General features: G+C 47.4%; 1 protein-coding gene across 3 annotated transcripts in view; it reads left to right on the top strand.

Annotated features, from left to right (window-relative positions):
• The window catches only part of SFI1 (SFI1 centrin binding protein), a 122733-nt gene that overhangs the window by 50515 nt on the left and 50148 nt on the right, over positions 1 to 22070 (top strand). For all 3 annotated transcript variants that reach the window (XM_029571605.1, XM_029571607.1, XM_029571608.1), the window contains 10 exons: positions 1414 to 1516; positions 1617 to 1773; positions 1937 to 2098; positions 2234 to 2304; positions 2510 to 2602; positions 4180 to 4277; positions 4405 to 4471; positions 10308 to 10438; positions 10655 to 10736; positions 10811 to 10989. In XM_029571605.1, coding sequence (XP_029427465.1) covers positions 1414 to 1516; positions 1617 to 1773; positions 1937 to 2098; positions 2234 to 2304; positions 2510 to 2602; positions 4180 to 4277; positions 4405 to 4471; positions 10308 to 10438; positions 10655 to 10736; positions 10811 to 10989 — 1143 coding nt within the window. The remainder of the gene's footprint in view (positions 1 to 1413; positions 1517 to 1616; positions 1774 to 1936; positions 2099 to 2233; positions 2305 to 2509; positions 2603 to 4179; positions 4278 to 4404; positions 4472 to 10307; positions 10439 to 10654; positions 10737 to 10810; positions 10990 to 22070) is intronic.

The raw sequence follows: 22070 nt of genomic DNA, 5'->3' as shown, positions 1-22070 counted from the left end.
GCCTTTTGTGCTCTTCGAATGTTAAGAGTCTTGTTGTGCCGTATCTAGATCACCTGTTTGTTCCCCATGGCAGGAGGAAGTAGGTCGCTCTGGCTTCGCGGGCTACCATAGCTCATTGGATTAAGGAGGCGGTCACGGTCGCGTATGTGGATGCTGGAAAGTTGTTGCCTACTCAGGTTATGGCTCATTCCACTAGGGCTCAGGCAGTGTCATGGGTAGAGGTTAGTCTGTTGTCTCCCGTCAATATCTGCCAAGCTGCGACGTGGTCTTCCTTACATACTTTTTCCGGGTTTTATCATTTGGATGTGCATGTCCGAGAGGATGCAGCCTTTGCACATGCAGTGTTGACTGGACAGTGGGCAGCCTCCCACCCTGTTGGGGAGTAGCTTTGGTACATCCCACTGGTCTTGAGTCCATTTGTCTTCAATTACTTACCTGTTAATTTCGTTTTCCTTAGTGTAGAGTCTAGACAGATGGACTCAGCTTCCCGCCCTCAGCTGCCGAATGCTTGTGTCAACAGTCCTGCAAGGCTATGGATCCCAAAGGGATTACTGGTAAGTGTTCATCCAAACCCTAGCTTGGGGAACCTTGAATCTTATGTGAGTTCAGTGTTTATGGTTGGTTGAGTACAGTTCTGCTTATCTGTTTTTAATCAAGTTTTTTGCTAGTCTGTCCACAGTTGCTTTTGAAGAGAATACTGGCAGGCTGGGGTCACTGCAGGGTTATATATACTGTGACATCAGCTTTCTTTGTCTCCGTTTGCTGGAAGGGGATCATAAACCCACTGGTCCTAGGTCCATCTGTCTACACTAAGGAAAACAAAATTATCAGGTAAGTAATTACTACATTTGTTCTCTTCTCCTTGTATAGGACATTTTGGCATGGAGATAAGGCCCTTCCTTGCACTGTCAACTCTTGGTGGGTGTAGCAGGTTCAAAGCTAGGGCCCAACTGGCTCCTGAAGCTTTTGGGAAGGGGTAGGATTACTTGGAGCTAGGGTCTGTCTGCAGCTCTGGTTGGTCAGATAGCTTGGTGATAGGGACATTCCTCATACCTATAGCTTATGGTGGATCAGGATGGCTCAGAGCTTCGGCCCTTCATGGATCCTACAGCTGTTGGTGGCTATAGGATTGTTCAGAACTAAGAATCTTTTTTGTATCTGCAACAGAATAGCTCAGAGATGGGGGCTCTTCTTTTTACTCATGGCTCTTTTGGTGGGCCAGGATGGCGTGGAGCTGGAGCCCATCCCAGAACCTGCAATTCAGTTCATTCCTTGTTTTCCAGATGAAAACGGTTCTGACTTGACTTCTTTTATGACCGATAAACTCCTTTTCCTTCCCAGATGCACTGTGGATATGAGTGCCTCCTGCTGCAAGCTTTGAAGCATGCGGTGTCTGTGGTTTTTATTTTGCAGAGGTTCATGGAGAGCGTGGATGTGTCTACTCCAGCATTGTTTGGCTTTTCGTCAGATGGATGTCTTGGCTTTACAGCACTGGGCTGTGAGCTTGCAACACAGGGTTAGTTTCTGGGCATGGAGAGATGTGTGGGGCTTCTGTAGCATGTGGCACAGTGTCTCCAGCCTCACGTTTCTCCCTTTCTCTCGTGCTCTGTTTCCAGGCCTGGTTGCAGTGGAATAGACAGTACCTGCAAAGGCAGGAGGAGCAGCGGAAGCTATTCTTGGCAATACAGTGTGAGCAGCACTGGAAGCTGCGGCTTGCATTGCAGTGCTGGCAGCAGTACATGGAGCATCGCAGGGCAAAACAACATCAGAAGAGTAAGTTCTGTGGCACAGAATTGTGCTGGGCTTTCCTGTGCACTCTTCCTCTGCTGACATGTACTGTCTGTAGCCTTCCATGTTAGGTTGGCAGGCTTAGTGTGACGCTATGCGAGGGAAGGAAAGAAACCTGCTGCTTTTTGTCTCCTGTGTGTCTCTGTAGAGCTAGCACAGCTTGCACTCCACCGCTCTCTTATCCGGCGATATTTCTCAGACTGGCATTTGGCTTGGGAACGTGGAAGAAGCATACATGCTCACCAGCAACACATGAAGACACTGGCAGCAAGGTCTGCCCAGCGGAGAGCATTCCTTCACTGGAAGCAGTGTATCCTTTGTCTTCTATTGATGAGCAGCATGGAAAATCTGGCAGGAAGCTTTGAGAGACACTTGCAGGGGATACAGACTCAGTGATGGGAACAGTGTGAGGTGGTTTACTGATGTTTTCTTTAATGGGTGATAGACATGGTGATGCACACCGAAGAGGTGAGACTGCAGCGGCTGGCCGATGGGTACTATAGGTGCCACCTTCTGGTAAGTGCATTTCCTAACAGATTTCTCCTTTCACCCATCTCTTCTGCATCAGTCTCACTGCAGTGCTTTGGTGAGCCCAGCTGGCTGGACTTAATGTGCCTTGTGGATGTCTGGCTGAATCCCAGTATGAATGTTGTATGGATTCCTCTCTCCTCCTTTATATTGGCAGTGCTGGGTCCTATACTGTCTGTATCTGTGTTCACAGAACCGTGGGCTCAGCGCCTTCCAGAAGAATGTTAGAGGTGTCCATGTCAAGCAGATGAGAAGAAATTTGGCTTATCGGCAGCATGAGGTTATGGTGGGTACCCCCTGCTTTTGCATTGCCTATTTAAGGGAATATTAATGTATGAGAGGTTATCATCAAATTTCGCCATCTTTACCACCTCTTGTTTTTACTATCATAATCATTGAAATCGTTTAATACTAAAAGCAAACCCTTTTACATTGGCTCTCAAATTTTGTGATTTTTTTTTTTTACAACTCTAAAACTGTAAGGTTGATGTGCGTGTAAAATTTGCCCTTTTTGGTTTTTACTCTTGGATTTTGTTACTGAATATCTGTTCTAGGTTGAGGACACGCACACGCGCACACACCCCCTTACACAAACACACGCGCACACCGAGGGGTGTGGCTTGTACGCTCACAGGCCTACCTCAGGGCTAATTCTCAGGAAAGAGGGCGATACTGAGGGGCTTCTAGATCTCGGGGCTTCTCCAATGCACACATACAGTGAGTCAGTACACCAGGATCCAGGTATTGGTGTAAGTTTATCTAAGCACTTGCTAAGCAAAATGATAATACCAAAAGATAAATAACAGTAAGCATTAGAGAGTTGATTGCAAACAATAACTACTAGAAAAGTATTAAAAGATACATATAAAGATAGCAAATATTACGTTCCTAATGAAAGTTGAATTGGGCCTAAGAAATCTGTCTGCGCTCTCAGCTCCAAAAGTCTGACAAGTAACAATGATGCTGATATTCTTACAGCTGTGCTCATTTTTATATGACTTTTCTAACACTGCTTCGAGCAGGAGTGAGTCCCCCTCCCTCTCATTGTTCTCATCACAGTTCAGCACATCTGCTTCTCAAACCTTGGTGCTATTTGGTATTTGTCTCCCATGACCTGCAACTCCCAGTTTCTCATCTGATCTTAACTAACAGTTCTCATAGGATCGGCTGTAAGCATTTTTTGAGTATAAACATCTGCATAGTCCTTAGAAGCAATAATAATCATAGTTCCCAAAGACATCTAGAGAGGACTCTCTAATCATAACAGCATTTGCAGCAGGTGTCATAGACATCTTCCTTCTCTGCGGCCTTTTACCTGACAGTTCTTTTAGTAACTGAGGTTGGCTAATTGTGGCCAGCAGTTAGACAAACCCCCATTAATGTCCCCCAAAGGGTTTTAGTTTGGGATGTATCTGATAGTCTTCTAGAATCAGCATTAAGTCCAAGCTGTCCGTGTGGAAATCTGTGCAGTAAGTTCAACATATTGATCCCATAGAGGTACGTGCACATGCCGATTTACAGCCTGAGCATATTGCAGAAAATGCAGGGGGAAGCACCAGAAGAAAGCAGAGATTGGCAAAATATTTAGTTAGCTTTTATACTGCTGTGTAAAAACTGTTCTATTAAAGATTCAGAACAGGATTCATGTCACCATACACAATACTGCGCACCAGGAGAAAATTAGAGCCAACATTATTTGGGGTATGGACAGGTATCAAGCTGCTTGTATGAAGGTCAGGAAGATGACCGAGAGCCCCTTGTGCTTAGGGCCCTCTTCTGGCTGAGTTTTGGGGGAGAGGTGGCACCTCCTCTCTTGCTGTGCACATCCACCCATTCCTGAGATCCCTCTGCCTACTCCTGCAGCTACTGAAGAGATTCTGGTATTGCTGGAAGAGCCGCATGGAGCAGCGGGAGGAAGAGAAGCAACAGACAGTGACTCTTCTGGCACGGACTCACCATAGGTATTGCATACAAATCTAGAGCCCTATGGGAAGGGGGTAAATCTTGCTTTGAGCTGCTCTAAATACTGGGGGTGTAGGTGTAGGGTCTGTGTTATGGACTAATGCTTGTTGGTTACTTGGTTTTCAGGGCAGTGTTGCTGCATAAATCTCTCAGGACCTGGTGTTTGTATGTTCAGTGGAGGAGATACCGGCAGGTATGCCCCTATAATTTATACCTTGCTCTGCGACTGCCATAGTAGAATAAGGCCATCTGTCCTGTTCATACCCCAGATCACTCCATGGGTTTTGCCTCACAACCAGCAGATGGAGACAGAGAAGAAAAGCTTTACTGACCCTGAACTACATAAGATAGTGTGCCACTTGCAGACCCTCAATATTTCTCTGTCGCCACCAGATGGTAGAGGTGCAAAACCTGCAGTCTGGAGATTTATAAAAGAAAAAAAACCAAGAAATCAAAGGAGACATTTGCCTTGGAGGACCATCCCCTCAGTAGAGGAGGATGAGCAGAGGGGTTGGTGACCCTGTTTTTGTTCTGGCCCGTGGACAGTGAGAAGACTGAAAGCCAGTGGTCTGGGTCCCTTGTTTTTCCCATGGAGACCGCACGCTCTCCTCCTCCAACAACCGATGACAGATCAGGGAAGTAGTCCTGCTTTATTTCTTCTTGTTTAAAAAAAGAAGAAAGAAGGCAGCTGAGGAGGAGAACAACACAGCTAGGATCAGAGGGAGAAACTTGAGGCTTCAGTCATCGGCTGGTGGGAAAACTGGGCTCCGGTTCTTACCACCGCAAGCTGTTTCTGGGAAATCCTGCTCAGTCTGGGAAGCATGGACGCACAGGCAGGACGTGGCTAGGGCTGTGGGTAGACTTGAGGCATTGGCTGTGATAAAGGTCGCGGTCTGGTTCTTGCTACTGTGAACCATTTTGGGGAAAACCTCACTCAGCCCAGATAGCTTGGACACACAGGTTGGGGTCGGAGCTTATCTTGGCGAGAAGGAATCTCTCTGCGGCCGGGTAGTACGTTTGACTTGGATGCACAGGCCGGGGTGCGTCCTCTTTGGGTGCATAGGCCGGAGGCCAGCATGTTGAGCCTTGGTAGCTCGGGCTATGTTGCATCTTTGTCAAGAATCTGGTGGAACTGAGTCCGATCTGGGACTTATGGTAGAACCAGGGGCTGCCACCTTGGCTGATGCGGGCGTGTATGCACAGCCGCCAGAGGAGCTGCTTCAGTTATTGAGGCCAGGAGGCAGCTGAGGTCTGTAGATATTATTTCAAAGTCTAATCTGACTAAGCTGCCCTTCAAAGGCTCGCTTTTTTGTTTGGCAGTGAATTGTAAAAAATGCAAGTAAACAGGGAGAGGCCAAGGTCCCTCGTTTGCCAGAGGATAAGAAGCCAGTTTCCTGGACTTTTCAGGCAAGTGGCAGCTCTCGAGACTACCGGCGTTTTCAGCCTTCTGCTGGTCTCTGTCCTTTCGCCCCTAAAGTCATTGGAAGGGTGCAGGGTCCAGAGGTGGATGCCCTTCTGTCTTCCCAGTGAAACTTTGCGGGTTCACCTGGTGGTGCAGGAGATAGGTGGTAGTCTATCCTGGTTTTATCACAGATAGGTCCAGATTACTTCAGTGGGTTCTCAAAGTGATTCAGGATGGGTATGCTGTAGAATTTCTTCACATTCCTTCAAATGCCTTCATGGTCTCTCCATGCACCTCCACTCAGAAAAGGGTAGAAGTGGAAGCGACATTACAACGGCTGTTGAATCAGAAAGCCGTGATTCCCTTTCCCGAATCGCAGCAAAATATGGGCCAGTATTCCATTTATTTTGTCGTGCCCAAGAAGGAAGGGTTGTTTCGACCCATACTGGATCTCAGGGGCGTCAACCAACATCTACAAGTCATGCGTTTCAGGATGAAAACTGTTCACTCTATCATAATGGCAGTTCAAGCAGGGGAGCACCTCACGTCTCTGGATCTGATGGAGGCGTATCTGCATATTCCCATCCGACAGGAACATCAGCAGTTCCTCCGATTTGCCATCCTGGATCATCATTACCAGTATCGGGCCTTGTCTTTTGGACTAGCCACAGCACCTGGACCTTTTCCCAAGGTCATGGTAGTGGTAGTGGTGGCCCTTCACAAGGAGGGCATTCTAGTTCACCCCTGTCTGGTCGACTGTTGATTCGAACCAGGACATTGGAAGAGAAAATTCTCGCTTCCTGCAGGGTGGTTTCCTTGCTCAGGAACTAGGCTGGATGGTGAATCTGGCCAAGAGCAATTTGCAGCCACTTCAGATCCTGGAGTATCTCTGGGTTCATTTTGATACAAGGCAGGAAGTGTTTCTGCCGGATTCTCAGATCCGTATGTTGATGCTACAAGTTCGATCCCTGCAGATCTCTGTTCGTCTGACTATGTGGTCTTATCTACAGGTCCTGGGGTTGATGGCTGCCGCTTTAGAAGTGGTTCCCTGGGCGAGGGTACACATGCACCCTCTTCAGTGTGCCTTATTCTCCCATTGGAGTCCGCAGTTGTAGAACTATACGGTGAAGCTGCTCCTTGCGTTAGAGGTGAGATCCTAGTTGAACTGGTGGTTACACGTGGACCATCTCAGGAAGGGAATTTCCCTGATAACGCTGGATTGGTTGGTACTCAGGACAGATGCGAGCCTCCAGGGCTGGGAGGCTGATACTTAGGAGTTGGTGGTGCAAAGATGCTGGAATGCAACAGAATGGCAGTGGAACATCAACAGATTAGAGGCATGAGCGGTTCAGTTGGCGTGCTTTCGGTTCTCCAAGCAGCTCGGGCAGTCTGGATAATGTCTACAGTACCACAACGGTGGCTTACATCAATCATCATGGTGGAACCAAGAGTCGACGGGTGTCGGAGGAGATAGATGCACACATGGTATGGATAGAGCAGCATCTCCTAAGCATATCCGCCTCTTCCCTGTACGTACCTGGATCAGTCCAGACCGTGGGTTATGTCCCCATTCCAGCAGATGGAGTCAGCCAAAGCTTTGAGGGGGCGTCACCATAAGTACTACTACCCCCTCTGCAGGAGTTCAGTATCTTCTGACTCCAGCAGATGCGTAAAGAACAAACTTGATCCAAAACAACTAAATATAATAGACAGAGAAGAAAAAAAAAAAAAACCCAATCAAGGGAACAATGGTTACAGGTAATCGGGAGCAAGCCCAGATTCCCCTACTCGCATCTGCTGGAGTCAGAAGATACTGAACTCCTGCAGAGGGGGTAGTAGTACTTATGGTGACGCCCCCTCAAAGCTTTGGCTGACTCCATCTGCTGGAATGGGGACATAACCCACGGTCTGGACTGATCCATGGTACTACAGGAACGAAAATTAGCAGGTAAGTAATAATTTTCTTTTACATTGTAAGAGAGGACAATATCAGAGCCGATTTCCTCAGCAGCAGAAACTTGGACCCAGGAGAATGGGAGCTGGCGGAAGATGCCTTTCTGCTCCTAGTGGACCACTGGGGCCTACCGGATCTAGACCTGGTGGCGTCCTTCATCAACGCTAAGGTCCAATCTTCTTCTGTCGCAGGCAGGACCCAGAAGTGATGGGCATAAACATTTTTGTTCTGGAGTGGCCACGTGGCACCCTTCTGTATGTGTTTCCGCCCTGGCCTCTGATAGGCAGTCTGATCAAGAAGATTGCAAGTCAAACCAACATCATCCTTTTAGTGGCTCTAGATTGGGCTTGAAGACAGATCTCCAGAGACTTCTGGTGGGCAGTCCCCTCAGGCTACCATCTCGAATGGATATAAGAACATAAGAAATTGCCATACTGGATCAGACCAAGGGTCCATCAAACCTAGCATTCTGTTTCTAACAGTGGCCAATCCATGATACAAGTACCTGGCAAGTACCCAAACACTAAGTAGATCCCATACTACTGATGCCAGTAATAGCAGTGACTATTCCCTATGTCAGCTTGATTAAAAGCAGTTAATGGACTTCTCCAAGAACTTATCCAAACCTTTTTTAAACCCAGCTATACTAACTGCACTAACCACATATATTACGTCAGGGCTCCATTCTACACAAGGATCTGGGTTGATTCTGTCTTACGGTTTGGCCATTGAGAGGGCTTAGTTTTGAAGCGATGTTTTTCGCCTGCAGTAATTTCCACTCTTCTTTGGGCCTGGAAATTTTCTACATCTCTAGTCTATGTTATGGTTTGGAGGGTCTTTGAGGCCTGAAGCTCTGAGCGAGGTACTCAACCACTTAAGGTGGATATTCCTTTGATTTTGGAATTTTTTCAAGACTGCTTGCTTAAGGGTTTGGCCTTAACAGCTTGCTGTTCAAGCTGCAGCCCTGGCTTATTATAGAGGAAGAGTCAATGGAGGAACCTTTGTCTTCCCATCTGGATGTGTCCTGTTTTCTGCAGAGGATTAAGCATCTTTGCCACCATTGCAGATTCCGGTGCCTTTGTGGGTCCTTAACTTGGTCCTTGAGTTTTTGGCTGGTACAACCTTTCGACTACTGTGTTCTCTTTCCTTGAGGCTGCTTACCTTGAAGATTGTTACCAGAAAAACTATGTTTGGCACGTTGGCTCTCTGAACTGCAGGCTCTTTCCTGCTGTGAGCCTTTTCTTCGTATGACTCTGGGTGCAGTTCAACTTCAGAGTGTGCCCTCTTTTTTTGTCCAAAGTGGTTTCAGACTTTCATTTAAATCATTCCATTTCTCTGTCTGACTTGGACATGGACAGAGATGAAGCTGAGCACTGCCTTTTGCATTCCTTGGACTTGGAAGTGTCATTTATTGTGGTACATGGAGATGTCTAAGACTGTTCGGAAGTCTGATCGCCTGTTTGTGCTCCATGGTGGAGGTAAGCAGGAAGCATCAGCAACACGGGCAACAATAGCCTGTTGGGTTAAGGAGGTCATTACGGCAGCCTATGTGGCTGCTGAGGTGGCCTTACCAAAACAGATTAGGCCGCATTCCACGAGGGCTCAGGTGGTATTGTAGGCGGAACTTCGTTTGCTGAAATTTGCTGAGCGTTGACATGATCCATCTTTGCACACCTTCTCCAAGGATTACTGCTTGGATGTTAGGGCTAGGGAGGATACCGCTTTTGCATGGGTGGTTTTGACTGGACTGCTGGCAGCCTTCTGCCCTTTTTGAGATTAGCTTTGGTACATCCCACTCGTTGGGACTGACCTACCTGAATGCTAAGGAAGGAGAAATTACTAGTTAGCTGATGATTTCCTTTCTTTTAGTGAAGGGTAGGTCAATCTCAGACCTGTCGTCAACTGCCAGAGTTTAAATTTGTGGTTAGCTGCCTTAGGGTGAGCTAAGAAGAATATGATTCCTGCTCTTCTTTGATAACCGGCAAGTGGCTTCTCTAGCCCTTAGTTTGCTAGATATGTTCCTTCTTTTGATTGAGCTCGGTGTTCCTGTTGGTTGAGAAACATGATTGGTTACCTGTTGCTAATAATGTTCAAGTATAATCAGTTTTGTCAACAGTTTGACTTTTCCAGAGAATAATGGCAGGCTGTCAGGGCAGGACTATATGGCCATGATGTGAGCTTTTGCGCCGTCTCCATCTGCTGGCAAAGGTGAATAACCCACTCATTGGGATTTACCTGCCCTTCACTAAGGGAAAGGAAATTATCAGGTGAGTAGTAATTTCTCCTTGGCTTGGGTACAGGTCAATACTGAGGGACTGCAGGTGGCACACTGGGTTATATGGCAGTGTCAGTGAAACTTCTCTATCTTTATCTGCTGGCGGGGAGGCAAAACCCAGGAGTCTGGACTGATCTGTGGTATGCCAGGAGCGAAAATTAGCAGGTAACAACCAATTTTCCTTTGTGCATGCTGAGTGTGAGGGTAGGTGTGCTACTTAATTTGTTTTTAATGGAAGAATTAGGCTCCTCCATGGTAAACAGTTCTGTCTAGCACCAGGTTCTGAGTACATTCTCTGTGTCTCAGGAATTAATTTGAGAAGATACAGTGACTCGTCTTGAGATGCACTAGAAGAACTGATGTGGTGAGGAGGATAATCTGTTGCCTGTGGGTTTTAGGCGGAGTATCAGAAAGCTGATAGTCACTACGAGAAAATTACAGTCCCTCGAAGGTTCTTGGCCTGGAAGCAGTTTTGTGTGGAGCAGCAGCAGAGAAAGGCGATGGCTAGAACAGCATTGAATTTCTTCAGGTACTACCAACTTTCTCAGAGTTTAGTAAACTGAGGGCTGGGGCAAGTGACTTGGAGGATCTGTACTGTGGGGACAGTGAATACTTGAGCTTTCTCCTAGAAAGGAGGGATGGCTTGGCTAAAATTTCTCCTGAGGTGGGAGCCATATGTCTCATTTCTTCCCTGTGTGCAGTGGTTCTTGCTTATTTTAACAATTGATTAATCTGCTCCTCTCAGGGACGTAGCACAGAGATGGTTGTTCTGCACTTGGAGGCAGAGGATGGAGAAGCGGCGAGAGATCTGCTTGGCACATAGAATGGTAAGGCTGTCTCTCTTGCTGTTGGGGGGGCTTCTCTCGCTGTCAGGTGACTGTGTCCTGCTTTCCTCACATAGGCTGTTCTTCACCATGACTGGCGACTGTTGGAAGGTTTCTGGCATATCTGGCGAGAGCAAATGGCAAGGCGGCTAGAAGAACAAGCAAAAGAAGCCTTGGCAAAAGCACACAGCTGCCACCAAAGACTGCACAAGGCGCTTTGCCTATGGAGGAAGAACGTTCAGGAGACAAAGAAAGAGTAAGGGTCACGGCAATGAGCTGGGAACTGTCTGGTGATAGGAGAAATCCCATGTTGGTGGATTCATTTCCAAGACCACTGTCTCTTCTGCTTTTGGTGTGGAAGCAGGATCACAATCACTATGGCTGACATCACCAACCCTTGAGAACATATCTAAAATATGTATATTTTTCTTAAAACTTCTTTCATCAAAACTTAGTTTCTGCAGTCTTCAGTCCCAACATTGCATTGGCCATTAGCTCCTGAGGTGAAGGAGAAACACAAGTGATGCATTTTTCCACAGTTCTGGTGGTGTCATGGGCTGAGGTGTCAATAGAATCAGGAGTGACTCCCATGTACAAGCACTCTCCTTCCTGCCAGCTCTTCTCATATGATTAGTTGTGGGATGTGCTGCTGAAATGTGCCTGCAGTAACACTATCAGCACCATATTAAAAAATCTTTACAAAGATTACATTTCGGGCCATATTCAAAGGGCTTTTTCTGGCTAACTTTGTTTTTGAATTTCCCGCCTCTCTCAACATGTCTGACTTATAGGAAAATTAGTTCTTACTTGCTAATTTTCAGTCTTGGAATACCACAGATCAGTCCAGACAAGTGAGTTTCGCATCCCTACCAGAAAATGGAGGCAGAGAATAAAAACTTTTCAGGAACTAGTACATAACAGAGAGAGCCACCTGCAGTCCCTCAGTATTGATCTGTACCCAAGCCAATGTAGAGGATAAAAAGTCTCCAACTCAATCAGACTTTCCTTTCTAGAGCAAACAGTGTTGGAGCACCTTGAACTGAAGCCTTCACACCTGAACAGACTAGCTCCATTGGCTCAACATATATACATGCAGAAAGCTCTGAATTAGTTTCTAATCGCAGCTACAACAGTCTTTCGGAACTAAAGGGACAGGCCTCTAGACTGGTCTGTGATATTCCAGGAACAAAAATTAGCAGGTAAGAACCAATTTTCCTTTCCTGTTCACACTCCAGATCAGTCAAGACAAGCTGGATATACCCAAGCTCCCCTACTAGGGCAAATTGATAAACTAAAGAGTAGCAAATCGCCTGAACCAGATGGTATACATCCCAGAGTGCTGAAAGAACTGAGAAATGAATTGCAGACCTGCTTTTGGAAATTTGTAAACTATCAATATTATCCATGGTACTTGAAGACTGATAAGCATACTTTAATGGGACAAAGCCAACATGGATTTAGCCTTACAAATTTGCTACATGTTTTTGAGGGCATAGTGTCCTATGTGGACTGCCAAGTGGGTAAAAGATAGAAAACAGAGAGCAGGGCTAAATGGTAAATTTTCCCAATGGAAAAAGGTGAATAGTGCAGTGCCTCAAGGATCTGTTCTGGGACCGCTGCTTTTTAATATATTTATAAATGACCTGGAAATAGAAACAACAAGTGAGCTGATCAAATTTGCCAGTGACACAAAATTATTCAAAATTGTCAAATCACAAGAGGATTATGAGAAATTGCAAGAGGACATTGCAAAACTGGGAAACTGGGCATCAAATGGCAAATGAAATTTAATGTTGACAAGTGCAAAGTGATGCATTTAGGAAAGAGTAACCCAAATTATAGCTACAAAATGCAAGATTCCACATTAGGAATCACCATTCGGGAAAAGGATCTAGGTGTCATCATTGAAAATACGTGAAATCTTCTGCTCAGTGCAGCAGCAGCCAAGAAAGCAAATAGAATGCTAGGGATTATTAGGAAAGGAATGGAGAATATCATAATACCTCTGTATTGCTTCATGGTGCAACCTCATCTTGAGTATTGTTTAGTTCTGGTCACCACATCTCAAGAAAGGAATAGCAGAATTAGAAAAGGTACAAAGAAGGACGACTAAGATGATAAAGGGGATAGAACAGTTCCCCTGTGAAGAAAGGCTAAAGAGGTTAGGACTCTTCAGCTTGGGGAAGAGATGGCTGAGGGGAGATATGATAGAGGTCTATAAATTGAATGGAATGGAATGAGTAAACGTTAATCAGTTGTTTATGCTTTCAAAAAATACAAAGACCAGGGGACACACAATGAAGTTAATGGGTAATATGTTTAAAGCTAAGAGAAAATATTTTTTTACTCAATGCATAATGAAGCTCTGGAATTCATTGCCAGAGGTTGTGGTGAAAGCTAATTGTATAGCTTTGTTTAAAAAACATTTGGACAAGTTCCTGGAGGAAAAGTCCATTAATCCATTAACTATTCACTGCTTATTCTTAGGATAAGCAGCTCGGAATCTGTCTACCCCTTGGGATCCTGCCAGGTACTTGTGACTTGGCTTGGCCGCTGTTAGAAACAGGATACTGAGTAGATGGACCTTTGGTCTGACCCAGTATGCAAGCCTTATATTCTTTTGTACACCGGTTGGGACCCCGAAAGACCCACTCGCAAGACACTTTTGCCAAACATCGCGTCCTCCCCCACCCGAACATCCAGTCAGTAATGTCTGGTGAAAGTGTGGAGCATAGACCATGTTGCAGTTCTACAGATCTCCTGAGGCGACACCAACTGACACTCCGCTCAGGAGCCTGCTTGCATCCTAGTAGAATGTGCTTGTAACGCTACTGGGACTACATGTCCTTTACAAAGATAGGCAAAAAAAAATTGTCTCCTTTAGTCAGCAAGAAATCGTGGCTTTAGACGCCCAACATCCTTTCTTTTCTCCATTGAACAGAGCAAAGAGATGATCCAAGTGAGGAAAACTGTTCATGATCTTAAGATACTGCAATAGAATCCGATGAACATCCAATAAACAAAACTCTTTTACTGGCAGCGTCTCCCATGACCAATTTGGAAAAATAGGAAGCTCCACCATCTGGTTCACATGGAAAGAGGAAACTACCTTCGGTAAAAAGAAGAGAACCGTACGCCTCATCATACTATCGTCTGCAATCCTCACGAAAGGATCTCTACATGACACAGCCTGAAACTTCAAAAGCCATGTGGCTGAACAAATTGCCACCAGAAAAACAATCTTCAAGGTGCGATCCTTCACTGATGTACCCCATAAAGGCTCAAACAGAGGACCACACAGCACCAGTAGAACCAAGTTAAGGTTCCATTCTGGACACAACTTCAGAAGTGGAGGCCGCAAATACTTGAATCCCTTCAGAAAGGGAGCAACATCTGGATGAGAGGCCAAAGACCTCACTTGCAACCTGCCTTTAAGACATCCCAAGGCTGCCACCTGAACCCGAAGCGAATTATAGGCCAGCCCCTTTGACAAACCCAGTTGCAAAAAGACCAAGATGTGAGGAAGGTCTACTCGTAACAGATCCAGACCCTCCTCCAAACACCAGGACTCAAATACTTTCCACACCCTGGAATATGCTAGTGAAGTAGCAGGCCTCTTAGCCTGCAGCAAGGTGGCAATAACCGGCTCAGAATACCCTTTCAGCTGCAAGCGTTGCTTCTCAAAAGCCAAGCCACAAAAAAAGTGATCCGCCTGATACGAAAAGATGGGTCCTTGCTGAATCAACCCTTGTAGATGAGCCAACTTGAGAGAGCCATCTATTGTGAGGTGTACGAAATCTGTGAGCCACGGATGGTGTGGCCACTGCAGAGCCACCAGAAACACCTTCCCTATGTGACCTTCTATGCAATGCAAGGACAGGGAGGAAACACGTAGAGCAGGATCCCTTTTGGCCAAGGAAGAACCAGAGCATCCATCCCCTCGGACCCAACCTCTCACCTGCGACTGAAGAACCGAGCCGCCTTGACTTTGCCTTGCTACGCCATCAGATCCAGCTGCAGATTGCTCCTCCTGGCGCAAATGAGGTCGAAGGCCTCTGAGGAGTACTCCCATTTCCCCAGGTCTAACTGCTTCCTGCTGAGGAAATATCCCTGTATATTGTCGTCTCCTGCACCATGCAATGCTGCAATTCCTTCCAGATTCTGCCCTGCTCAGGCAAACAGCTTCCGAGACTCCAGCACTATAGCACAACTCTTCATCCCTTCCTGACAATTCATGTACACCACTGTTGTCGCATTGTCCAAGAAAATCCTTACCATCTTCCTAAAAATCTGAGGAAGGAGCGACAATAATGCTCTGCGCACTGCTCTCGTTTCCAGGCAATTGATAGGCCAGGACATTTCCGCTGGCGCCCACAGACCTTGTGCCATCCGTCCCTGACAGACCTTCCTCCCATCGTTTGAAGCTGGCTTCAATGGATACCACCACCCAGATCCACTCCCTTTTCCAAGTTATGGTGTGAGAGCCACCACAAGAGACTGGATCTGGTTTCCTTCTGCAGAGGTAAGGGAAAATGATATCCAACAACTAATCCCAACAGGATAAAAGCACCCTCTGCAGCGGATGCATGTGAACAAACGTCCACAGCACCAAATCTAGCTTGGATGCCATGGAACCCAGCACCTGCAAATAATCCCAGACCCTGGGCACTGCAAGGTGTAATATGCAAGTCACTTGCGCCTGCAACTTCACAATCTTTATTTATTTATTTTATTTATTTATTATTTTTACTATACCGGCTTTCATGACATGGATCACATCAAACCGGTTTACATTTAACAAAGTGTGCAAGATAAGAGATAACTCAAACAATTGTAACAAGAGTATTGTAAGGAGAGTGACAGTTACAATAAAACAGGGAAATAAATAACTGGGAGTTGGAGGTGACTTAAGACAATCTTGTCTTAAGTCAGGAACACCTGGCCAATCCGGGTGTTGAATCGCACACCCAGGTATTCCAAAGACTGGGTGGGCACTACATGATACTTAGCCAGATTTATCACCTAACCCAGCAATTGCAACCTTTCCATGACTCATCAAATCAGCTGACAGCATTCCTCCTCCGAATTTGCCCAAATGAGGCAGTCATCCAGGTAAGGATGAACTAGAATCCCCTCCCTTCTGAGGGCCGCCGCCACCACCACCACCATCACCTTCGTGAATGCCTGTGGCACTGTCACCAGCCTGAAAGGGAGAGCTCAGAACTGGAAGTGCTGCCCTAACACCATGAACCTCAGAAACGTCTGATGTTCCACTCATATGGGAATATGCAGGTAGGCTTCTGTCAGGTCCAGTGATGCCAGAAACTCCCTCCCCTGTGGCCCACTGCTATCACCATCCGCAATGTTTTCATGCGAAACACGGAACCTGCAACGAAAAATTGACCTTCTGAAGATCCAGAATAGGGCGAAAGGTGCCTTCCTTCTTGGGAACCACAAAATAGAGTACCTCCCCAGTCCCTACTCTGTTGGCGGAACTGGAACAATAGCATCCATCCTTTGCAACCGAGACGAGCAATGAAACTCCAGGAACGCTTCTCTGTTTGGGCGCAAATATTCTAAAGCATAACCATGCTTTATCACCTCCAGGACCCATTGATCCAAAGTGATCTTGGTCCACTCCCAGTAAAAGTGGGATAATCTTCTCCCTACAGCCTCTATGGAAGAGTGGACCCTCTGGCCTCATTGTGAGGACTTTCCTCCCTGGTCCCCTGACTGGAAGAGTCCTTGGAGGGTCTGCGGGCACCCTGAAAGGACTGCTGCCTTCCCGAGGTTTGCTTTTGTCCAGAGACTGAAGAACTCTTGCCGGAGCTAAACCTCCTCGTATTCCAAAAACAGGGATGGGGAGGAACATTCTTCTTGCTGCTCTTCTTGTCTTCCGGCAACCTCTTATCCATCAACTCCCCCAGCTGCTTCATCAGCTGGTTGAGATTTTCACCCAAGAGCTTCCCCTTAAAGGGAAGATTACAAAGTTGGATCTTGGACTGCTGACCAGTTTCACAACCACAATAGCTAGCGATCCATAACCGCTGAGACCATACTTCTGGCTGACGTGTGAACCAGATCATATAGCATGTCCGCCATGTAGGCTACCCCGTCCTCCAACTGGGCTGCTTGTGTGGAATTGGCTGTCTGGGAGGAATCCTTCCTCTGCGCCTTCTCTACAGAGCATAAACAGGCCCTTTGAATCAGGCTACCACAGATAGCCACTCGCAGACTCAAGGGGTAGACCTCAGATATCCCTTTTAACTGATCTCTAGTTCATGGTCCCGTGCATCCCTCAGTGCGGCCCACCCCCCGCCACTGGAATAGTCATCATCTTGGTCATTGCCAAGACCGAAGCATCCACTTAAGAATCAACAGATCCATGGTCTCTTTCATAAATGGGTATATCTTTGCATCTCCCTACCGACCTAATCCCACTCCTGATTTACTAACTTCTTCACCTTTTTGGGCACTGAAAAAGCCCTAGAAGGACCACGCAGTCCATCTAGAACTGGGTGCACCCTTTTATTATCCAACTCCTCTAGAGTGACCTTAATTCCCAATTCCTCCAGGACCTGCGGAATAAGAGGGCCGCAACTACTTCTTCATGAACAATTGGACATCCCTCAGATCATTTCCTTCCGCCACCAGCACTTCATCTGGATCCTGGGCATCCTTGTCCACATCCAGATCCCCAGGTGGACTACCATCCACGGGACCATGATCCCCCAGATCATCTGCTGGATTCTCCTGCAGATCAATGGAATTGTCCTTGTCCTGCACTGTCGAACGCCCAAGATCCCCCCTTCTGAGGCTTTCTTCACTCTTGTAGAGGGGTATTGCGGCTGCTGGTCCTGGGACCGCTTCCTCCTTCCCCCTTCATTGCCAAATAGGCTTTGTGAAGGAGCAGAACAAAATCCGCTGAGAAATTTTCCATCTCCACAGAATCCTCTGCCTGAACGCTGCCATCAGACTTCCCACCCTTCACCCCCCTCGGTTCCTGGTCCTCTGCTACAGATTGCACCATCAGAGATAGATGAGGGAGGAGTCTCTGGGCCCTCCAGAAGCCTCCTGCTTCTTACTATGTGCCTCAACTGAATTAGCTGCATCTCCGATCCCCCTAGGGACTCTGCAGCGGGCCCTGCCAACCTGGTGACTCTTCTCTTGCTGTTCGCCTTGGCGGAGATTCCCCCATCCCAAGGCACAGTCTGTTCAAATTGTGGCGGAATTAAGCTGGCCGCGCCACAAGCCACGTGCCCTGGAGGATCCCCTGTGGAGAGAAGCCGGTGCCATTATCCCTGTGCACGTGGCCTGATTGCAGTGCCGCACGGTTAAACAGGCCCGCAGAGATGTGTGATTACTGGAGTTTTGCCACCAGCGCGAACCACCTTCCTTGAACTGCCTTGGATCCCGGGGCTGACGAGGGCCTGTCACTCTTTCTCCCCAGAACGCTATCCGTTCCCACTGAAGCCAAACACATACCACCTGTCAGTCCTTGCAAGCTGATAAGCCTACCTAGAATTTTTTTTTTTTAAACAATTTAAAGGCACAGCTCCCTTTCAGGAGATAACCCTCACTAAAGAGGCATACTTCCCTGAATCTGGATGAAGGCACTGGAGAGGAGACCATGGAAGGAGAGAGGGAGCCAGACTACTGGCTGTCATTCCCTCTGTATGCTGCAGGCAGAGGCCAGACAAGGATTACCAATCTCCCGCCCGCCCGGCTCTACCTGAGGGATGGCCCACTAAGGTGCCCAACACCTCAGGGAGCACCTCTTCTAAAGCTGACTTTATTTCTTCTTCTTCTTTTTTTTTTTTTTTATTTCAGATGCAGGTTTGCACCTCTACCATCTGCTGGAGACAGATAAATACTGAGGGACTGCAGGTAGTACTCTCTGTTATATAGCAGTGCCTGAAATGTTTTTATTCTCTGCCTCCATTTGCTGGTAGAGATGCAAAACCCACTTTTCTGGACTGATCTGGGGTATGAGCAGGAACAGAGTATATTCCACTGAGGACTTAGCCAGGTAAAGCATACTCAGATAAATCTGAGACATTAAGGGGGCATTTCGGGTAGAGTTAAACTAACCAGGTATCTCTAATTTTCAGTATTATTTCCTAGCATGTAGCCAGATGGACTCAGGACCAATGGGTTATGCTCCCCTGCCAGCAGACTGAGACGGGGTCAAGTTTCAAAGCAGATGTCACCCTACTTACACCCCTGCAGTGACCTCAGCCCTTCAGTATTTCTCTGTCTCCAGCAGAGAGTGGACATGCTTTCCGTATGGGGATTGCTGTACTTTTTGGAAGAAAAAAACTCTACTTTTAAATTGGAGAAAAGATTGAGCCCCGCTCTCCTGCGGTGATACCTAAAGGTCCCTCCCCCCAGTTGAGAATTCCTGAGGTGATTTCCGAGATCCCTCAGAGGTGGCCTTGGTCCTGTAGCCAGTTCCCGGCATGGACTTTGCTGCTTAAGCAGCTGAAAGGCAGCAGGTGCAGGAAGCTGAGTGCAGCAGTGAGGGCCAAAGCCCTCTCCCCCCGCAGCTGGAGACCATCTCTGTACTCAGCTGGTAAGCCTGATTCAGAGACGTTTTGGAGGAGTTTCAGTAAGACTTCCCTTGGTCTTCTTGCTTGGTGCGCCAAACCGATGTCGTTCCCGATCCCATTGGGGGTAAGAGGAAGTGGGCTTCCGAGCAGGTTGAGCAGCCTCCCGTGGGCTAAGCCCCACTTTAGGCTTGGTCGGTACACCGCATGGTAGACCATGGCTGCGCCATCTTGTGCGCATCTTTGTGCATGTTGTATTGCCCACTATAGAGCGTCGGTGAGCGCAGTGCGTGTCGGCCCTGCGCACGCATAGATACGCGCACAACTTAGGCACAGAATACAAGTAAAGCCAGGTGCATGGGCTGTCCGGGTGCCTCGCCTCAGCCTGCATAGGCGCCCGAAATACGTGTACATAAAATTTTAAACATGAGCCGACTGAACACGCAGTTACCGTAGCCAATGGCTCCAGCAGCAAAGAAACATAAGCGCATTTCTCTTTGCACTGCTTGTTATATTAGGGCTGCACAGTCTGACCTGGATTCTTGCTTATGTCCGCACTGTGACGAAGCCCAGGAAGATTTGGCCTCCCCAGACTTTGCTAAGCCCGTCTCCTCCTATTCAGAGGATGGGTCAGTCACAGCCTTATCTGGAAGTATCCCAGACCTGAGTATGCCTGGGACTGGGTCATCCATGGGAAGAGCAATTCGGCGGTACCTAACCCAGTACCTCCTGGACTCGGCATGGATCTGTCTGCCTTCTCTTGGGTGGAATTTTTTCAAGGTCTTCAAGCCTTCCTAAAGTCTGCTACCTCACTTACCCCTTTCCAGACAGAACCTCAGCCGATAAACCCTCCCTCTCCCAGTCCTCTCGGCAGACCTCGAGGCATGCCTCACCTCATAAAGGGTGTATCTGGCAGGGACCCGGATGCCACGGATGAAGAGGAGGATACAGATTCCGTGGAAGATGGGGGAAATTCCCCCTGGTTTTTTCCATAGAGACGAATTGCTGGCCCTAGTTTCCCAGACCTGAAGATGCTGGGAGTTCCTAGGGTGGACTCTGACGGAACCAAAGAACAATCCCATTCTGATTTCTCTATGGAAAGCCTCTTGTTACTTTCCAGTACTGGAAGCCATCCAAGAGTTAATTGACCTGGAATGGGATGCCCCAGAAGCAAGTTTTAAAGGTGGACGAGCATTAGAAGCTCTACCCACTAGATCCGGCAGCGAGAGAATATTTGTGTTTCCCTAAAGTAGATGCACTGGTGTGTGCCGTCGCTAAGAAAACAACTATCCCAGTGGAGACAGAAGGAGTGGCCTTAAAGGATGCATACGATAGACGGATGGAATCCATCCTTAAACAGGCCTTTGACGCAATAGCAATAACCTTACAGATTGCTGCTTCTTGTGCACTGGTAGCTCGTTTGTGCCCGCTCCTCTCTTGGGAGGTGGATGACTTGGGGGCGAATTCCAGAGTGGTTATGGAACCCGCCACCACCTTTTGAGCTGACACAGGCTCAGTCCTAGTCCGTACCTTGGCCAGAGGAGTGGCTTCAGTGGTGGCGGCAAGAAGACAGTTATGGCTGCGGAATTGATCAGCAGACACAACTTCCAAGGCAAATCTCACAAAGATGCCCTTTAAAAGATTACTTCTCTTCTGAAGTGAATTGGAAAAGCTGGCCAATAAATGGGGCAAATCTCCAGTTCCCCGGCTACCAGAAGATAAGAGAAAGCAGTTACAGCTCCCCTCGCCCATGAAGGGTTGATCCAAGGACTCCCAACGCTTTCGCCCCTACAGAAACACAACATTTCAGAGGTCTCGGTCATTTAGGAGGTCTCAGTCCCTTTGGAGCCAACAGCCCAAGAGATGGACAGGTTCGGGTTCAGGTTTGTCCCGAACCTCCTGATGAAATTTTGCTGACCCACCCTCGGAATGAGAAAATAGGGGGTCGACTGTCCCTCTTCTACAAAATGTGGGTCGAGATCACTTTGGACAAATGGGTGCTGGAGGTCATACAAGAAGGGTAAGTGTGGAATTTCGCAGCACTCCGAGACATATTCATGATATCTCCTTGCCACTCAGAGCACAAGAAACAGGCAGTGGAGACTACCCTGTTAAGACTCCTCAGAATGAGGGCTATAATCCCAGTACCTGCACCCCAGGAAAATATGGGGTGTTATACCATCTATTTCATTGTACCCAAGAAGCAAGGTTCTTTTTGCCTCATCCTGGACCTCTAGAGTGTCAACAGACAACTGCGAGTAATTCATTTCTGCATGGAAATCCGACACTCCGTGATAATGGCCGTACAATCAGGAGAGTTCTTAACCTCCCTGGACCTATACGTGGCCTACCTACATATTCCATTCCGTCAAGAACATTAACTTCTCCCACGCTTTGCAGTACTGGGTTGCCATTATCAGTTTTGGGTGCTGCCCTTTGGCCTGGCCACCACCCCAGAACATTTTCCAAGATTATGGTGCTCGAAACGGCTGTATTGAGAAAAGAGGGAATCCTGGTGCACCTATACTTGGATGACTGGTTGATCTGGGCAAAGTCCATGAAAGAGAGTCTCCAGGTGACCAACAGGGTGACCTTGCTTCAGGAACTCCGTTGAGTCGTAAACCTGGACAAAAGCAGTCTCAAATCCTCCCAGTCTATGGAATATCTAGGAAGCCGATTTGACACCAAGCAGAGCAAGGTCTTCCTTCTGACTATGCGGAGAAGGAAGTTGATGATCCAAGTGCGTCGGTTTGATGAGCTCGATATGCCCAACATGTGGAGCTATCTTCAA

This window comes from Rhinatrema bivittatum, chromosome 11 (assembly GCF_901001135.1).
Source record: "Rhinatrema bivittatum chromosome 11, aRhiBiv1.1, whole genome shotgun sequence".
Taxonomy (NCBI): Eukaryota; Metazoa; Chordata; class Amphibia; order Gymnophiona; family Rhinatrematidae; genus Rhinatrema; species Rhinatrema bivittatum.
This window is presented reverse-complemented; position numbering and strand designations above follow the sequence as displayed.